The following is a 20,898-nucleotide window of genomic DNA, read 5'->3' as shown; positions in this document are numbered from 1 at the left end:
TGGTGTGTGTGAAGGACCTGCGATGACATCGCGGTCTGTGATTGGTCGCGTGACCGCTCATGTGACCGCGACGTCATCGAAGGTCCTGCACACACACACCGTCTATAGGAACGGACGCCGCTGAGGAGATCGGCTGTCTGCAGGTGAGTATAACCATTTTTTTATTTTTTTTATTATTTTTAAACATTCTATCTTTTACTATTGATGCTGCATAGGCAGCATCTATAGGAAAAAGTTGGTCACACTTGTCAAACAGTATGTTTGACAAGTGTGACCAACCTGTCAGTCAGTTTTCCAAGCGATGCTACAGATTGCTTGGAAAACTTTAGCATTCTGCAAGCTAATTTCGCTTGCAAAATGCTAAAAAAAAACGGGAAAAAAACGCCAAAAAAATGCAGATTTCTTGCAGAAAATTTCCGGTTTTCTTCAGGAAATTTCTGCAAGAAATCCTGACGTTTGCACATACCCTAAGTGTAAAGTATACACTAAATGTAAATTCCTTTGTTTAGACTGACCATGTGGCTGGACAAGTTTTCAATTAGCTTTCTGCTATACTCTTTGAAAATACATATATACTGTATATTATATAAGAAAACCAATCAATATCTCATTCGTATTAATTGATTGGAGTGTTGAAATCATATTAAAAATATATCATACTACACAGTGGGGCATGGTCAGATAGATGTAAACGTTGACTAGTAAAAAATGAATAAAAAGTTAAATTTGCAACATGCATATTTTTTAAGGTTTGAGTTAAATGTATGGAGTTTGGCAAACTATTTTTGTAGCACAGCCCAAATCACCTTAATATCATTAAGCTGTAATACTAGATGACTTTGTTAAAATGAAAAAAAAAGATAAATCCATCAATATCTCTACATGGCCAGTCCATTCCTTTCCTTAATGTAAAATCAGTGTTTGAATTGATAGGCTATAGATATTAATCCTATGTCACTCCAGATCTATTTCTCACCCAGGGCTGCCTCCTCCTGCTGGACTGTCCCTATGCTGTTCTGTACTGACTTCAGGTAAAGGTGTCATCAGTCAAGCAAAAATGGGTAAAGATTAAAGATGGAGTGACAGGCTTAATACATACAGTCTCATTTACACATTTCTCAGTAATGGATGAATAAATTGGTCATGTAAAGTTATTGCTGACTTGACTTTGAAAGAGATAATTGTGCATATAAATGGAGGGGTACAATTCTGCTCAAAGGTTCTCTGTAAGTATTATTCTGTAATCAGTAATATCATTTATTCTTTCAAGTGTTAATTACGAACTTTGGATTGTGTAAACTTGACATTGCTTACTTTTTATATAGATGAATCAGTATTTTCCACTTATTCAGAGCTTGTTATATTTCTTTGAAGGCCTCTACCACACATACGTTTCTTTGAAGCTTCAGGTAATCCAGTCTACGCTAGGGATCTCCTGGTGTTCCCAGAAAGCAAAGAGGAGTGTGAAACAGGTAACATTTTGTTATACTTGCACATAAATGTGATCTCATAGTTATTTTATGATTTAAGTAAAGCTATTTCTGCCAATTTTTTTTTGCATGTTTATGACACAAACAGTTTTGTAGAAATTTTGCAGAGAACAGTAGTGTTAATTTCCTTCCATCTTAAGCAAGCCGAGAAGGCAAGACTTTATCTTTGTCACCTGCACCCAGATGGTACAATGGGGGACACTATTTTGTAGACCATGCAGTGGGTAATATATTTTGTTAAAAAATTTGTTTTTTTTTCCCCTTATTCCTGGTATAATATTTCCTCTGAATTGTCTAGACTCTCTTCAGTCTCTGACTAACAGATGACTGAAATTTGTGAATTTCTCAATGAAGGAGCATAAATGGTTCCTTCTGCTACAATCCCATCCTCGTACAGTAGTCTCTCCACATCCCCGATTTCAGAGAGGGTGGTATATAGGCACCAAACAACCCCTTTAATTAAAATCAAACACTAACTTGTAGGTTTAAGAGTGAGGGATATGTACTGGTAAGTATGGGAGACATCATAGCCCTTACAACCTTTCATTGTGAAACTGAACTTAAGAAAAACAGACAGTCCATGTAGAGATGGAGCCTACTGATGTCAAACTGTTGAAAGTTGCATCTCACTTACCATACTAAGGTGATGAGATTATATATAAATTAAGGACACACTGCTGGTGACATGAGTATCGAACATGCCACCATTTTTCTAAGTATATTTTTAAAGGTGCTATTGACATGAAATTCTCACCAGATGTCTGTAACAACCCATCCAATCCATATGGGCAAATAAATTCAGCCATAAATTAAGTTCTATATAATAAACAGAGATAACAGGGAAAAAGTATTGAATACGCTTACTGAATTTGCTTTAATACTTCATACAAAAACCTTTGTTGGTGATGACTGCTTCAAAACTCCTCCTGTATGGGGAAACTAGTTGCATGCATTGCTTAAGTGTGAATATCGCCCATTCTTCTGCACAGTCTTCAAATCCAATAGGTTCCATGGACTTCTTCTATGAACTCTTGAGTGTCATAGAAAAAACTCTCACAGTGCAAGTGGCGTTCAATTTTCTTTTAAAAGAAAAAATAATACACAGTACCTTTTATAGGTAAGGAGTTAATTCTTATTTTTTGCAAAAGAAAAACACTATCGCCAGGTATCATCTTAGCTAGTCCATTAGGGGAGCGTACGTCTCAGTGTTAGTGACAATACAAAAGATCTAACCCTGGCACACTCCAAAAACGTGACGACAGAACTGTTGCTTTCAAAGTTTTTTTAATATATCTTGTGCAAAAGAGAATGGTTTCCAACGTTTCGGCTCAGGCACGAGACTTCGTCAGGAAGACAATCTTATGGTAGTTATATTGTATGTAAGTCCTGGGCTCTCAGATTGCCCTATGGAAGTCTGTCAAAAGTGGTCTTGATTGGCCAGCAGAATGGAATTAAATGAAACTGTTCACACCCATAGTGGACTATCCTTTGTTATCAATTGCTAGGAATACAGATGTATTGAGGTAGACTTAGGGCCCCGTCTCACTTAGCGACGCTAAAGCGATCCCGACAACGATACGACCTGCAGCAGCGATGCGGCGACCTGTACAACGAAGCGACCACCAATCGGAGCGGAGGGGTGCGGAAAAGGCAACGCAAATGTCGTCAGCGAGGTCGTTGGTAAGGTGTCAAACACAGCGATGTGTGCTACCCAGCGGGACCTCAACGATCAAAAAAAGGTCCAGGCCATTCCGACACGACCAGCGATCTCACAGCAGGGGCCTGGTCGCTGCTACGTGTCAAACATAGCGAGATCGCTAACTTGTGACTCAGCAGCGATCTCGCTAGCGACCTCGCTTAGTGTGACGGGGGCTTTAGCCTTTGTATCTTTCAAAAGTAATCAAATGCACATAAAGTATTGTAAGAGGTAGCTAGACCACAATGAGCGTTATTCACTGTTCATAGGGAAGGATTGCAGCAGGCATGTGGCTCCCACCCTGTGTCCTTGTTAGTGACCGCTTCAGTGTGGAGGCATGGAGCTCCCTGTATTCCTAGCAATTGATAACAAAGGACTGTCCACTAGGTGACACACACACTGTATATGCCGTATGCAGACTCTTGCATGGTACCACCAGCAGAACACCGTCGCGAACATTCCGCCGCCGGGATCAGCCGAATGATTCATTGACCTACGCCATCTTTGTACAGGAGGAGTACATAGCACATGGGGTAGACAGGTCAAAGAAGAGAGCACAGATGGGAGAAGTCAGCACATCGTGACATTACCGCCCTCCCGATGCAATAGCATCGGGCCTCCATCTAGTATATACAGTGCCTTGCGAAAGTATTCTGCTCCCTGGAACTTTTCAACCTTTTCCACATATCATGCTTCAAACATAAAGATACCAAATGTAAATCTTTAGTGAAGAAACAACAACAAGTAAAACACAATTGTCAAGTTGAACGAAATTTATTGGTTATTTTACATTTTTGTGGAAATTCAAAAACTGAAAAGTGGGGCGTGCAATATTATTCAGCCCCTTTAACTTAATACTTTGTTACACCACCTTTTGCTGTGATTACAGCTGCAAGTCGCTTGGGGTATGTCTCTATCAGTTTTGTACATCGAGAGACTGAAATTCTTGCCCATTCTTCCTTGGCAAACAGCTCGAGCTCAGTGAGGTTTGATGGAGATGGTTTGTGAACAGCAGTTTTCAGCTCTTTCCACAGATTCTCGATTGGATTGAGGTCTGAACTTTGACTTGGCCACTCTAACACCTGGATATTTTTGTTTGTGAACCATTCTATTGTAGATTTTGTAGATTGTAGATATTAACCCTGTGTGACCAAGTTTTTACTATTGATGCAGCCTATGCAGCGTCAATAGTAAAAAAAAATCTAATGTTAAAAATGATAAAAAAATATAAAAAATCATTATATACTCACCTTCCGGTGGCAAGGATGGTATGCGCGAAGGACCTGCCATGACGTCACGGTCTTGTGACCGCAACGTCATCACAGTCCCTGTGCGAGAAGGACCTTACATGGCGTCACGGTCATGTGACCGCAACTTCATCACAGGCCCTGCGTGAGAATGACCTGGCATGACGTCATGGTGACCGCGACGTCATCACAGGCCCTGCACGAGAAGGACCTGGCATGACGTCACGGTCATGTGACCGTAACATCATGGGAGGTCCTTCTCGCGCAGGCGCGAAGAAGCTGCGGTACCATGGGACAGGCAGGCACAGCGTCAAGAGCGCCAGGAGCAGGTGAGTATTTCATAGTCACCTGTCCGCGTTCCGGGCGCCGCTCTGTCTTCCCGTCCTCTTGCAGTGACTGTGCAGGTCAGAGGGCGAGATGACGTATTAGTGTGCGCGCCGCCCTCTGCCTGAACAGTCAGTGCGGAGAGACGGGACGCTGAGGAGCAGCGACGAGAGAGGAGTATGTGATTTTTTTTTTTTTTTGTATGGAGCGTCTATGGGGCCATAAAGAACTGCATGGGGCATTATATGGGGGCATCTATGGGGCCATAACTGCATGCAGCATTATATGGGGCCATAACTGCATGGATCATTATATGGGGCATCTATGGGGACATAACTGCATGGAGCATTATATGGGGCATCTATAGGGCCATAATGCACTGCATGGAGCATTATATGGGGCATCTATGGGGCCATAATGAACTGCATGGAGCATTATATGGGACATCTATGGGGCCATAACTGCATGGAGCATTATACTACGTGACTGGGCAAAATACTACTTGACTTAGATACTACGATGCGTTAGAATCGGGCCACCATCTAGTATATGTATATATATATATATATATATATATACATATGCATACATATTTATATGTATATAGTGGTCCAAAAGTAGGTGGACAATATGTGTAGTAGGGTTATGAAGGGGAGATTTATCAAACATGGTGCAAAGTGAAACTGACTCAGTTGCCCTTAGCAACCGATCAGATTCCACTTTTCATTCTTCACAGACTCTTTGGAAAATGAAAAGTGGAATCTGCTTGGTTGCTAAGGGCAACTGAGTCAGTTTCACATATCCAGTTTTCACAGATAAATCTCCCCCAAATCTGTTTTCAGATAATTGAGAGAACTCATAATGGCAAATAATTTAAATACAGATCAAAGAAAATGGATTTTAAGAGTATTGGAAATCTCAAAATGCTGAAACAGAGCAAATTGAGTTGAAACATTTGGTACTCAAGCCCCAAAGAGTCAAACCATTTACCGCATTCGTGACAAATTCTATGCCACTGGCTCAATACTTAATGCTCCAAAAACTGGTCAACCCAAAACAGCCTGTACAGAAAATAATAAACAACTTGTTGCTGAAACCTTTGTTCAGAGTCCAAAAAAGTCCACCAAAAGAGTCTCTGTAGAATTGGGAATTTCACGAGCTTCCATCATGTGAATCCTGAAATCTATTGGGTGGAAAGCTTGTCGTCCACATCAAATTCATGGTTTATTGGAGGATGATCCAGACAGGTGGCTGCAATTTAGTGGGATTATGCTTAACGAAATTGAAGAAAATCTAGTAATTTTAGATAACATTATGTGGAGTGATGAAGCTTCTTTCAAATTATCTAGCCATATTAACAGACATAATTGTATTTACTGGTATAATGAGAACATGCATTTAACATTAGAGCAACAACTAAATGAACCTGGTGTCAATCTTTTGGGTGGTATTTCAAGTTTTGGTGTTTTTGGACCTTTTTTTTTTTTATGGAACAGTCACAGGAGATAAGTATCTCAAAATTCTAATGAATCAAGTTGTTCCCTATTTACAGCAACAGCCTAAGGCTAGGTTCACATTGCGTTAGGGCAATCCGTTAAGCGCATAGCGCCAGCGGATTGCGCTAACGCAATGTATCTATAGGGATCTCGTTTGCCGATCCCGCTAGCGCAGATCCCCGATCTGCGCTAGCGAGGAACGGACCTCGGACGCTGCAAGCAGCGTCCGAGGTCCGTCAGAAAATAACGGCACATCGCTAGCGTGTGCCGAAAATGCGCTAGCGATCAGATTTACATTGCCGTCAATGGGTGCGCTAACGGACCCGTTGCATGGCGTTAATTGCGTCAATTTCGCCATGCAACGCAGTCCGTTAGCGTTAACCCATTAACGCAATGTGAACCTAGCCTAATTCAAATGACCTTTATTTCCAACAAGATGGGGCCCCTCCACATTATTCAAGAGTAGTCTGCGAGTATCTTGATGAAACATTTCCTAATAAATAGATTGGCTGGCACGTTCACCAGACTTGACCCCAATGGATTTTTTTCTTTTGGGGAGTACTCAAGGACAAAGTTTATACTCGAAAACCAAAAAGTGTCAATGATTTGAAAAATAACATAAGAGTTGCATTTCAAGAAATTAATACCCAAAGAGAGATGTGCAAAAACGTTTGTCGAAGCGTAAGAGGCAGACCACAAAGCTGTGCAAATTGTGATGGAAAACTGTTTGAGCACCTGCGTTGATAAAATTAAAGGGCTTTGGTATTATTGTTCAGAATAAAATTTAATTGTCAAGGTTATGCTTGTGTTAGTAAATATAATTTTATATATAAATCAAAATAAATGTTATTATTTTCTGTCCACCTACTTTTGGTCCACCTACTTTTGGATATATATATATATATATATATATATATATATATATATATATATATATATATATATATATATATATATATATATATATATATATATATATATATGTCTTCAAAAGTCCTGCATAGGATAAATTGATATTTCAAGTTTTAAATGTTTTCTGTCGAATATTTTCGATGCTAATATGACATATTATATATGGTTTTTTTTTTCAGAATACAATTTTGCATTCTCACCCTGTAATATTTTTAGCTTTTGAAGCAGTTTTGCCTGAAATTATTGCAACAATATGGGAATTGAAAGCACAACTAAATATTATACAGCTTCAGATCCAAAACTAGCCAATCACAGATGAAGTTCTTGTGACCAATCATAACCTGACTATGGTAGCCAATCACATTGCATTACATTGCATCACATCTGCTGCTTTGTTTGTTTGTTTTATCTGTTAGGGTACTGTCACACTCTGCAACTTTCCAACGATCACGACCAGCGATACGACCTGGCCGTGATCGTTGGAAAGTCGTTGTGTGGTCGCTGGGGAGCTGTCACACAGACCGCTCTCCAGTGACCAACGATGCTGAAGGCCCCGGGTAACCAGGGTAAACATCGGGTTACTAAGCGCAGGGCCGCACTTAGTAACCCGATGTTTACCCTGGTTACCAGCGTAAAAGTAAAAAAAAACAAACAGTACATACTCACATTCCGGTGTCCTTCAGGTCCCTTGCCGTCTGCTTCCCGCACTGACTGAGTGCCGCCGTAAAGTGAAAGCACAGCACAGCGGTGACGTCACTGCTGTGCTGTGCCACTGCCTTACGGCCGGCAGTCAGTCAGTGCGGGAAGCAGACGGCAAGGGACCTGAAGGACACCGGAATGTGAGTATGTACTGTTTGGTTTTTTTTACTTTTACGCTGGTAACCAGGGTAAACATCGGGTTACTAAGCGCGGCCCTGCGCTTAGTAACCCGATGTTTACCCTGGTTACAAGCGAACGCATCGCTGGATCGCTGTCACACACAATGATCCAGCGATGACAGCGGGAGATCCAGCGATGAAATAAAGTTCCAAACGATCTGCTACGACATACGATTCTCAGCAGGATCCCTGATCGCTGCTGCGTGTCAGACACAGCGATATCGTATGGATATCGCTGGAACGTCACGGATCGTACCGTTGTAGCGATCAAAGTGCCACTGTGTGACAGTACCCTTAGTCTATCTAGTGAATCATACTGTAGAGTTTTATGATGGGAGCCTTCAGATTTTTGTCAGCGGAGGATCGTGTGCGAGTTGTGGTGCTACATGAAGAGGGTTATACTGGCCCCCAGATCACAAGGAAGGTCGGCTGTAATCAGGGTACATTCGTAAGAATTTTGCAGAAACATAAGCAGCTTGGAATTACCCAGGACAGGCCCAGATCTGGTCGGCCCAGAAAGTCAACTAAAAGGGAGGATAGAGTACTGATATGAACATCCCTTGCCAATCGAAAGCTCACCTCTCCTCAGCTTCTGTGAGAATGGCAAGAAAAGTGCAATATTGAGGTAGCAACATTAGCTGTTAGGAAGAGATGTTTGGAAGCAGGATTGAGAGGGTGCAAGGTCCGAAAGAAGCCATTGATGACAGCCATACAAAGAGAAAGGCGAAAACTGTGGGCATTGAAATATTTAAAATGGAGGAAGGAGGAGTGGGAAAAAGTGCTATTTAGTGATGAAAGCACTTTTTGCATTTTAGGAAATGATGGCAAGTCTTATGTGAGAAGGTTCCCACATGAAGAGTACAAGCCAGAGTGTTTGAGCTTCTCTGTGAAACACCTGATGAAAGTAATGGTCCGGGGCTGTATGGCAGCCAGTGGTGTTGGAAGAACAAGGTGGCTACTATTGACTGGCCAGCTCAGTCCCCGGACCTCAATCCAATTGAAAATTTGTGGCACAAGGTATCATTAGAGATATCTAGAAAACAGCCAAGGACCAAGAGTGAGTTGATTGAGGCTCCGATACAGGCCTGGAACCACATCATCACTCGTGAACATCTGCAGAAGCTTCTTCACTCAATGCCACAGAGATGCAAGCTGGTGCTCAAGAGCAAAGGCTGGCCAATAAAGTATTAGAAGCTAAAGATGCACTCAAAAGGCCCTTTTCAGGACTCTGAATTAAATAAAAAATATTAAATCTTAAAAAGTAAAATTTAAGTCTGTGTGAACTTGCATTGGAAGTTAATGAACTTAGAAACCTGTTCACCATTCTACACACTGTACTGGAGTAGGTATGGTTATGCTGTAAAAAAATTATCAAAAATGCGCATACCATAACAATTTATACACTTGGGACATTCAAAAATGAGTATGGCATACAATGAGGGATTACAAAAACATATATGTTCCACCAGTTTCACTGTAGAGATGCAGAAGTATGAAACATATAGTTTTCTTCACGCCTATGCAGGACTTTTGAACACCATTATATATATATATATATATATATATATATATATATATATATATAATGGTGTTCAAAAGTCCTGCATAGGCGTGAAGAAAACTATATATATATATATATATATATATATATATATATATATATATACATGTATATGTGTGTGTATATATATATATATATATATATATATATACATATATGTACATATATATATATATATATATATATATATATATATATATATATATATATATATATATATATATATATATATACAGTACAGACCAAAAGTTTGGACACACCTCATTTAAAGATTTTTCTGTATTTTCATGACTAAGAAAATTGTACTTTCACACTGGAGGCATCAAGACTATGAATTAACACATGTGGAATTATATACTTAACAAAAAAGTGTGAAACAACTGAAATTATGTCCTATATTCTAGGTTCTTCAAAGTAGCCACCCTTTGCTTTGATGCCTGCTTTGCACACTCTTGGCAAAGTGTGCACCCCAATTATTTACGGAAGAGGAGTTTCTCAATGGACACTTACTCCGTGTGCCTTAACAATTTTTTTCCTACACAGTTTAACATGATATTATTGCATAATATTGCATAAGTTTAAATCTGTTTTTGTTTTCTTTTGTTATTCAGTTTTTGCAATGCTTTTGGGTGACACGATAATTCTGGATAACCTTGATGCAGCTAACAACTACAGAAAACAGGTAATGAACAAAATACATTACAATACTTGCTATTGGTTTAAAGAAGCGTTCCCATCAACATTTTTATCCTCTTAATATATTGCAGTCATCACATTTTGTAGCGCTGTGTACGTACAATTGATCATTTTGCTATTCTACCCAGTTAATTCTTCTCTTTTGCATTAGGTCTATGACATCAAATGATTAAAAACTGACCAGCTGAATCCTTCTAAGCTATATGTAGAAGTAGAAACAGGAGGTCAATTTTGTCTGCACGAGTCATGAGTCACTGCAAAGTCTATGGCAGGGCGAGGAGGGAGCAGCCGGGTCAGTGAGTTGAAGACCAGGTTGATACATGCAGGGACAAGAAACTTCCTGTTTCTACATACAGCACATAAAATAATATAATCAACTGGGTAGAAAGGCAAAATGAGCAATTGAAAGTACACAGTGCTGCTATATAATAAGATGACTGCTATATATTATAGGAAACCTGTCAACAGGAATGTGCTGAGTAACCGACAGACAGCGTCAGGTCGGAGACTGAATAAAATGATACCTGGGTTGATGAAATCCATCGTGTGGTTGATGTTTAATCTGTGTTTTTCAGTTAATGATGTGCTGCAGGACTGGGCTATGGGCGAGGTCTTCATGTGGTGCTCTGCTTAGGAATTCACGTGTATGGCTTCTGGCAGGTCACTGATCCCTCACTGACCCTATCCCATAGTTTACATGATGAACTAGATGGGTATTTCCTGAAGGAACTACAGATAGTGCTTTGGAATGGTGCCCGGGCTGCCCCTGCAAGACTTTCACACTTGGGTGCCCCTCAGGCGCTGGCTTGGTAGTTGTAGCCCCTAAAGGGGTGAGGCCACTCTTGGACCGATTTGGTGGGCGGGGTCACTCTGGGACCAATTTGGCGGGCGGGGTCACTCTGGGACCGATTTGGCGGGCGGGGTCACTCTGGGTCCGATTTGGCGGGCGGCGCCACTCTGGGTCCGATTTGGCGGGCGGCGCCACTCTGGGTCCGATTTGGCGGGCGGCGCCACTCTGGGTCCGATTTGGCGGGCGGCGCCACTCTGGGTCCGATTTGGCGGGCGGCGCCACTCTGGGTCCGATTTGGCGGGCGGCGCCACTCTGGGTCCGATTTGGCGGGCGGCGCCACTTTGGGTCCGATTTGGCGGGCGGCGCCACTCTGGGTCCGATTTGGCGGGCGGCGCCACTCTGGGTCCGATTTGGCGGGCGGCGCCACTCTGGGTCCGATTTGGCGGGCGGCGCCACTCTGGGTCCGATTTGGCGGGCGGCGCCACTCTGGGTCCGATTTGGCGGGCGGCGCCACTCTGGGTCCGATTTGGCGGGCGGCGCCACTCTGGGTCCGATTTGGCGGGCGGCGCCACTCTGGGTCCGATTTGGCCGAACGGCGCCACTCTGGGTCCGATTTGGCGGGCGGCGCCACTCTGGGTCCGATTTGGCGGGCGGCGCCACTCTGGGTCCGATTTGGCGGGCGGCGCCACTCTGGGTCCGATTTGGCGGGCGGCGCCACTCTGGGTCCGATTTGGCGGGCGGCGCCACTCTGGGTCCGATTTGGCGGGCTGGGTCCGATTTGGTGAGCGGGGCAATAATTATAATAAGACTATAGATAGTGCTTTGAAATTGTGCTGTGCTATCACTTTAAGAGCTGATATTATCTGCCAAAACTGTCCTGCTAGGGTCATGTACAGTTCGCAGGCGTTGGCATAGTAACTGGGCCTGACTGAGCATATCAATGAGCTAATCAGCCAGGTGGCAGGTACATTTCAAATTGCCTCAGAAACCCGGCCATTATAACCTATGTGAAAATTTCCCTATTGAAAAGCATTACAATGAGGGGAAAAAACATTTTCAAACGCAAATTGCGCCAAAACTACAAATCCGATCGACACGAAAAATACTTAGCACACCTCTTGGGGACGCTGGCTTCGAAATGACACCTCACTGGAGTCTGTGAGTGAAGCGGTTCGGGCCGCATTACGTGCGGACTGAATAATAATAAGAACTAGATGGGTATTTCCTGAAGGAACTACAGATAGTGCTTTGGAATGGTGCCCGGGCTGCCCCTGCAAGACTTTCACACTTGGGTGCCCCTCAGGCGGTCCGATTTGGTGGGTTGGGTCAATCTGGGTCTGATTTTGTGGGCGGGGTAAATCTAGGTCCGATTCGGTGGGCGGGGTCACTTTTGGTCCGATTCTGTGGGCGCGGCCACTCTGGGTCCGATTCGGTGGGCGGAGCCACTCTGGGTCCGATTTGGTGGGCGGGGCACCTTAGGGACCAATTTGGTGGGTGGGGTCACTCGGTCCGATTTGGTGGGCTGGGCACCTCAGGGTCTGATTTGGTGGGCTGGGCACCTCAGGGTCCGATTTGGTGGGTGGGGTCACTCTGGGTCCGATTTGGTGGGCGGGGTCACTCTGGGCCTGATTTGGTGGAAGGGGTCACTCTGGGTCCGATTTGGTGGAAGGGGTCACTCTGGGTCCGATTTGGTGGAAGGGGTCACTCTGGGTCCGATTTGGTGGGCGGAGCCACTCTGGGTCCGATTTGGTGGGCGGGGTCACTCTGGGTCTGATTTAGGGGGCGGGGTCACTCTGGGTCCGATTTGGTGGGCCGGGCCCCTCGGGGTCCGATTTGGTGGGCTGGGCCTCTCGGGTTCCGAATTGGTGAGCGGGGTAATCTACTATCTAATTATCTAAGGGCACTTCCGTCTTTCTGTCTCACAACACCGCTACGTCATCATCTCGTGAGACCGCAATGCACTCTTGGGACCGGAGCGCGCAACAAGCATCGGGTACCGGCCACTCCAGGTGCAACAAGCATCGTGTACCGGCCGCTCTAGGAGGTGCAACAACCATCAGATACCGGCCGCTCCAGGAGGTGAGTATGTAACTTTTTTATTTTAATTCTTTTTTTTTTTAACAGGGATATGCAGTATACTATGTGACTGGACAATATACTACGTGACTGGGCAGTATAACTACGTGGCTCTGCGCTGTATACTGCATGGCTCTGTGCTGTATACTGCGTGGCTCTGCGCTGTATACTACGCGGCTCTGCGCTGTATACTACGCGGCTCTGCGCTGTATACTGCGTGGCTCTGCGCTGTGTACTGCGCGGCTCTGCGCTGTGTACTGCACGGCTCTGCGCTGTGTACTGCGCGGCTCTGCACTGTACTGCGCGTTCTGCGCTGTATACTGCGCGGCTCTGCGCTGTATACTGCGCAGCTCTGCGCAGCTCTGCGCTTTGTACTGCGCGGCTCTGCGCTATATACTGCGTGGCTCTTCGCTGTATACTACGCGGCTCTGCGCTGTGTACTGCGCGGCTCTGCGCTGTGTACTGCGCGGCTCTGCGCTGTGTACTGCGCGTGTCCGTGCTGTGTACTGCGCGTGTCTGCGCTGTATACTGCGGGGCTCTGCACTGTATACTGCGGGGCTCTGCGCTGTATACTACGCGGCTCAGCGCTGTATACTGCGCGGCTCTGCGCTGCATACTGCGTGGCTCTACGCTGCGTACTGCGCGGCTCTGTGCTGTGTACTGTGCGGCTCTGCACTGTGTACTGCGCGGCTCTGCGCTGTGTACTGCGCGGCTCTGCGCTGTGTACTGCGCGGCTCTGCGCTTTATACTGTGCGGCTCTGCGCTCTGTACTGCGCGGCTCTGCGCTGTGTACTGCGCAGCTCTGTGCTGTATACTGCGCGGCTCTGCGCTGTGTACTGCGCGGCTCTGCGCTGTGTACTGCTCGGCTCTGCGCTGTGTACTGCTCGGCTCTGCGCTGTGTACTGCGCGGCTCTGCGCTGTGTACTGCGCGGCTCTGCGCTGTGTACTGCGCGGCTCTGCGCTGTGTACTGCGCGGCTCTGCGCTGTGTACTGCACGGCTCTGCGCGGTATACTGCGCGGCTCTGCGCTTTCTACTGTGCGGCTCTGTGCTCTGTACTGCACGGCTCTGCGCTGTCTACTGCGCGGCTTTGCGCTGTGTACTGCTCGGCTCTGCGCTGTGTACTGCGCGGCTCTCCGCTTTATACTGCGCGGCTCTGCGCTTTATACTGCGCGGCTTTGCGCTGTGTACTGCATGGCTCTGAGCTGTGTACTACGCGGCTCTGCGCTGTGTACTGCACGGCTCTGCGCTGTGTACTGCACGGCTCTGCGCTTTATACTGCGCGGCTCTGCGCTGTGTACTGCACGGCTCTGCGCTGTGTACTGCGCGGCTCTGCGCTGTGTACTGCACGGCTCTGCGCTTTATACTGCGCGGCTCTGCGCTGTGTACTGCACGGCTCTGCGCTGTGTACTGCGCGGCTCTGCGCTGTGTACTGCGTGGCTCTGCGCTTTATACTGCGCGGCTCTGCGCTTTATACTGCGCGGCTCTGCGCTGTGTACTGCGCGGCTCTGCGCTGTGTACTGCGCGGCTCTGCGCTGTGTACTGCACGGCTCTGCGCTTTATACTGCGCGGCTCTGCGCTGTGTACTGCACGGCTCTGCGCTGTGTACTGCGCGGCTCTGCGCTGTGTACTGCACGGCTCTGCGCTTTAAACTGCGCGGCTCTGCGCTGTGTACTGCACGGCTCTGCGCTGTGTACTGCGCGGCTCTGCGCTGTGTACTGCGCGGCTCTGCGCTTTATACTGCGCGGCTCTGCGCTGTGTACTGCGCGGCTCTGCGCTGTGTACTGCGCGGCTCTGCGCTGTGTACTGCACGGCTCTGCGCTTTATACTGCGCGGCTCTGCGCTGTGTACTGCACGGCTCTGCGCTGTGTACTGCGCGGCTCTGCGCTGTGTACTGCACGGCTCTGCGCTTTATACTGCGCGGCTCTGTGCTGTGTACTGCACGGCTCTGCGCTGTGTACTGCGCGGCTCTGCGCTGTGTACTGCGCAGCTCTGCGCTTTATACTGCGCGGCTCTGCGCTGTGTACTGCGCGGCTCTGCGCTGTGTACTGCACGGCTCTGCACTGTATACTGCGTGGCTGTGCAATATACTACGTGGACATGCATATTCTAGAATACCCGATGAGTTAGAATCGGGCCACAGTCTAATAATCATAAGACTACGGATAGTGGTTTGGAATTGTGCTGTACTGTCACTTTAAGAGCTGATATTATCTGACAAAACTTGTGACCTGGTGAGCTGATGTAGATTTCATAGGAGTTGGCATAGTAACTGTGTCTGACTGCGCATATCAATGAGCTAATCAGCCAGGTGGCAGTTATTTTTAGAAATTGCCTCAGAAACCAGCCCATTATAAACGTATAGGAAAATTTCTCCATTGAAACGCATTGAAAGACTTTTTTCAAACACAAATTGCGCAAAAACTACAAATCCGATCGACACGAAAAATACTTAGCACACCTCTCAGGAACGCTGGCTTCGAAATGACACCTCACTGGAGTCTGTGAGTTTAGCGGTTCGGGCCGCATTACGTGCGGACTGAATAATAAGAATAAGAAGAAGTTTACCACGGTGGAATAACAGTATAGTGCTTTGTTCCAAAGCACTATAACTAGATGGGTATTTCCTGAAGGAACTACAGATAGTGCTTTGGAATGGTGCCCGGGCTGCCCCTGCAAGACTTTCACACTTGGGTGCCCCTCAGGCGGTCCGATTTGGTGGGTTGGGTCAATCTGGGTCTGATTTTGTGGGCGGGGTAAATCTAGGTCCGATTCGGTGGGCGGGGTCACTTTTGGTCCGATTCTGTGGGCGCGGCCACTCTGGGTCCGATTCGGTGGGCGGAGCCACTCTGGGTCCGATTTGGTGGGCGGGGCACCTTAGGGACCAATTTGGTGGGTGGGGTCACTCGGTCCGATTTGGTGGGCTGGGCACCTCAGGGTCTGATTTGGTGGGCTGGGCACCTCAGGGTCCGATTTGGTGGGTGGGGTCACTCTGGGTCCGATTTGGTGGGCGGGGTCACTCTGGGCCCGATTTGGTGGAAGGGGTCACTCTGGGTCTGATTTGGTGGAAGGGGTCACTCTGGGTCCGATTTGGTGGGCGGAGCCACTCTGGGTCCGATTTGGTGGGCGGGGTCACTCTGGGTCTGATTTAGGGGGCGGGGTCACTCTGGGTCCGATTTGGTGGGCCGGGCCCCTCGGGGTCCGATTTGGTGGGCCGGGCCTCTCGGGTTCCGAATTGGTGAGCGGGGTAATCTACTATCTAATTATCTAAGGGCACTTCCGTCTTTCTGTCTCACAACACCGCTACGTCATCATCTCGTGAGACCGCAATGCACTCTTGGGACCGGAGCGCGCAACAAGCATCGGGTACCGGCCACTCCAGGTGCAACAAGCATCGTGTACCGGCCGCTCTAGGAGGTGCAACAACCATCAGATACCGGCCGCTCCAGGAGGTGAGTATGTAACTTTTTTATTTTAATTCTTTTTTTTTTTAACAGGGATATGCAGTATACTATGTGACTGGACAATATACTACGTGACTGGGCAGTATAACTACGTGGCTCTGCGCTGTATACTGCGTGGCTCTGTGCTGTATACTGCGTGGCTCTGCGCTGTATACTACGCGGCTCTGCGCTGTATACTACGCGGCTCTGCGCTGTATACTGCGTGGCTCTGCGCTGTGTACTGCGCGGCTCTGCGCTGTGTACTGCACGGCTCTGCGCTGTGTACTGCGCGGCTCTGCACTGTGTACTGCGCGTTCTGCGCTGTATACTGCGCGGCTCTGCGCTGTATACTGCGCAGCTCTGCGCAGCTCTGCGCTTTGTACTGCGCGGCTCTGCGCTATATACTGCGTGGCTCTTCGCTGTATACTACGCGGCTCTGCGCTGTGTACTGCGCGGCTCTGCGCTGTGTACTGCGCGTGTCCGTGCTGTGTACTGCGCGTGTCTGCGCTGTATACTGCGGGGCTCTGCACTGTATACTGCGGGGCTCTGCGCTGTATACTACGCGGCTCAGCGCTGTATACTGCGCGGCTCTGCGCTGCATACTGCGTGGCTCTACGCTGCGTACTGCGCGGCTCTGCGCTGTATACTGGGTGGCTCTGCGCTGTGTACTGCGCGGCTCTGTGCTGTGTACTGTGCGGCTCTGCACTGTGTACTGCGCGGCTCTGCGCTGTGTACTGCGCGGCTCTGCGCTGTGTACTGCGCGGCTCTGCGCTTTATACTGTGCGGCTCTGCGCTCTGTACTGCGCGGCTCTGCGCTGTGTACTGCGCAGCTCTGCGCTGTATACTGCGCGGCTCTGCGCGGCTCTGCGCTGTGTACTGCGCGGCTCTGCGCTGTGTACTGCTCGGCTCTGCGCTGTGTACTGCGCGGCTCTGCGCTGTGTACTGCGCGGCTCTGCGCTGTGCACTGCGCGGCTCTGCGCTGTGTACTGCGCGGCTCTGCGCTGTGTACTGCGCGGCTCTGCGCTGTGTACTGCGCGGCTCTGCGCTGTGTACTGCACGGCTCTGCGCGGTATACTGCGCGGCTCTGCGCTTTATACTGTGCGGCTCTGCGCTCTGTACTGCACGGCTCTGCGCTGTCTACTGCGCGGCTCTGCGCTGTGTACTGCTCGGCTCTGCGCTGTGTACTGCGCGGCTCTCCGCTTTATACTGCGCGGCTCTGCGCTTTATACTGCGCGGCTTTGCGCTGTGTACTGCATGGCTCTGCGCTGTGTACTGCGCGGCTCTGCGCTGTGTACTGCACGGCTCTGCGCTGTGTACTGCACGGCTCTGCGCTTTATACTGCGCGGCTCTGCGCTGTGTACTGCACGGCTCTGCGCTGTGTACTGCGCGGCTCTGCGCTGTGTACTGCACGGCTCTGCGCTTTATACTGCGCGGCTCTGCGCTGTGTACTGCACGGCTCTGCGCTGTGTACTGCGCGGCTCTGCGCTGTGTACTGCGCGGCTCTGCGCTTTATACTGCGCGGCTCTGCGCTTTATACTGCGCGGCTCTGCGCTGTGTACTGCGCGGCTCTGCGCTGTGTACTGCGCGGCTCTGCGCTGTGTACTGCACGGCTCTGCGCTTTATACTGCGCGGCTCTGCGCTGTGTACTGCACGGCTCTGCGCTGTGTACTGCGCGGCTCTGCGCTGTGTACTGCACGGCTCTGCGCTTTAAACTGCGCGGCTCTGCGCTGTGTACTGCACGGCTCTGCGCTGTGTACTGCGCGGCTCTGCGCTGTGTACTGCGCGGCTCTGCGCTTTATACTGCGCGGCTCTGCGCTGTGTACTGCGCGGCTCTGCGCTGTGTACTGCGCGGCTCTGCGCTGTGTACTGCACGGCTCTGCGCTTTATACTGCGCGGCTCTGCGCTGTGTACTGCACGGCTCTGCGCTGTGTACTGCGCGGCTCTGCGCTGTGTACTGCACGGCTCTGCGCTTTATACTGCGCGGCTCTGCGCTGTGTACTGCACGGCTCTGCGCTGTGTACTGCGCGGCTCTGCGCTGTGTACTGCGCGGCTCTGCGCTGTGTACTGCGCGGCTCTGCGCTGTGTACTGCGCGGCTCTGCGCTGTGTACTGCGCGGCTCTGCGCTGTGTACTGCGCGGCTCTGCGCTGTGTACTGCACGGCTCTGCACTGTATACTGCGTGGCTGTGCAATATACTACGTGGACATGCATATTCTAGAATACCCGATGAGTTAGAATCGGGCCACAGTCTAATAATCATAAGACTACGGATAGTGGTTTGGAATTGTGCTGTACTGTCACTTTAAGAGCTGATATTATCTGACAAAACTTGTGACCTGGTGAGCTGATGTAGATTTCATAGGAGTTGGCATAGTAACTGTGTCTGACTGCGCATATCAATGAGCTAATCAGCCAGGTGGCAGTTATTTTTAGAAATTGCCTCAGAAACCAGCCCATTATAAACGTATAGGAAAATTTCTCCATTGAAACGCATTGAAAGACTTTTTTCAAACACAAATTGCGCAAAAACTACAAATCCGATCGACACGAAAAATACTTAGCACACCTCTCAGGAACGCTGGCTTCGAAATGACACCTCACTGGAGTCTGTGAGTTTAGCGGTTCGGGCCGCATTACGTGCGGACTGAATAATAAGAATAAGAAGAAGTTTACCACGGTGGAATAACAGTATAGTGCTTTGTTCCAAAGCACTATAACTAGATGGGTATTTCCTGAAGGAACTACAGATAGTGCTTTGGAATGGTGCCCGGGCTGCCCCTGCAAGACTTTCACACTTGGGTGCCCCTCAGGCGGTCCGATTTGGTGGGTTGGGTCAATCTGGGTCTGATTTTGTGGGCGGGGTAAATCTAGGTCCGATTCGGTGGGCGGGGTCACTTTTGGTCCGATTCTGTGGGCGCGGCCACTCTAAGTCCGATTCGGTGGGCGGAGCCACTCTGGGTCCGATTTGGTGGGCGGGGCACCTTAGGGACCAATTTGGTGGGTGGGGTCACTCGGTCCGATTTGGTGGGCTGGGCACCTCAGGGTCTGATTTGGTGGGCTGGGCACCTCAGGGTCCGATTTGGTGGGTGGGGTCACTCTGGGTCCGATTTGGTGGGCGGGGTCACTCTGGGCCCGATTTGGTGGAAGGGGTCACTCTGGGTCCGATTTGGTGGAAGGGGTCACTCTGGGTCTGATTTGGTGGAAGGGGTCACTCTGGGTCCGATTTGGTGGGCGGAGCCACTCTGGGTCCGATTTGGTGGGCGGGGTCACTCTGGGTCTGATTTAGGGGGCGGGGTCACTCTGGGTCCGATTTGGTGGGCCGGGCCCCTCGGGGTCCGATTTGGTGGGCCGGGCCTCTCGGGTTCCGAATTGGTGAGCGGGGTAATCTACTATCTAATTATCTAAGGGCACTTCCGTCTTTCTGTCTCACAACACCGCTACGTCATCATCTCGTGAGACCGCAATGCACTCTTGGGACCGGAGCGCGCAACAAGCATCGGGTACCGGCCACTCCAGGTGCAACAAGCATCGTGTACCGGCCGCTCTAGGAGGTGCAACAACCATCAGATACCGGCCGCTCCAGGAGGTGAGTATGTAACTTTTTTATTTTAATTCTTTTTTTATTTAACAGGGATATGCAGTATACTATGTGACTGGACAATATACTACGTGACTGGGCAGTATAACTACGTGGCTCTGCGCTGTATACTGCGTGGCTCTGTGCTGTATACTGCGTGGCTCTGCGCTGTATACTACGCGGCTCTGCGCTGTATACTACGCGGCTCTGCGCTGTATACTGCGTGGCTCTGCGCTGTGTACTGCGCGGCTCTGCGCTGTGTACTGCACGGCTCTGCGCTGTGTACTGCACGGCTCTGCACTGTGTACTGCGCGTTCTGCGCTGTATACTGCGTGGCTCTGCGCTGTATACTGCGCAGCTCTGCGCTTTGTACTGCGCGGCTCTGCGCTATATACTGCGTGGCTCTTCGCTGTATACTACGCGGCTCTGCGCTGTGTACTGCGCGGCTCTGCGCTGTGTACTGCGCGTGTCCGTGCTGTGTACTGCGCGTGTCTGCGCTGTATACTGCGGGGCTCTGCACTGTATACTGCGGGGCTCTGCGCTGTATACTACGCGGCTCAGCGCTGTATACTGCGCGGCTCTGCGCTGCATACTGCGTGGCTCAACGCTGCGTACTGCGCGGCTCTGCGCTGTATACTGGGTGGCTCTGCGCTGTGTACTGCGCGGCTCTGTGCTGTGTACTGTGCGGCTCTGCACTGTGTACTGCGCGGCTCTG

The 20,898-nt window shown here is 48.8% G+C and overlaps 1 protein-coding gene across 1 annotated transcript in view; it reads left to right on the top strand.

Annotated features, from left to right (window-relative positions):
* The window catches only part of SMCHD1 (structural maintenance of chromosomes flexible hinge domain containing 1), a 584,899-nt gene that overhangs the window by 529,156 nt on the left and 34,845 nt on the right, over nucleotides 1–20,898 (top strand). Inside the window, exons 43-44 of the mRNA XM_077270310.1 lie at nucleotides 1,375–1,472; nucleotides 10,216–10,286. Coding sequence (XP_077126425.1) covers nucleotides 1,375–1,472; nucleotides 10,216–10,286 — 169 coding nt within the window. The remainder of the gene's footprint in view (nucleotides 1–1,374; nucleotides 1,473–10,215; nucleotides 10,287–20,898) is intronic.

The sequence above is a fragment of the Ranitomeya variabilis genome, chromosome 6 (assembly GCF_051348905.1).
Source record: "Ranitomeya variabilis isolate aRanVar5 chromosome 6, aRanVar5.hap1, whole genome shotgun sequence".
Classification (NCBI taxonomy): domain Eukaryota; kingdom Metazoa; phylum Chordata; class Amphibia; order Anura; family Dendrobatidae; genus Ranitomeya; species Ranitomeya variabilis.
Note: the sequence above shows the minus strand (reverse complement) of the source record. Positions and strands in the feature narration are given on the sequence as shown.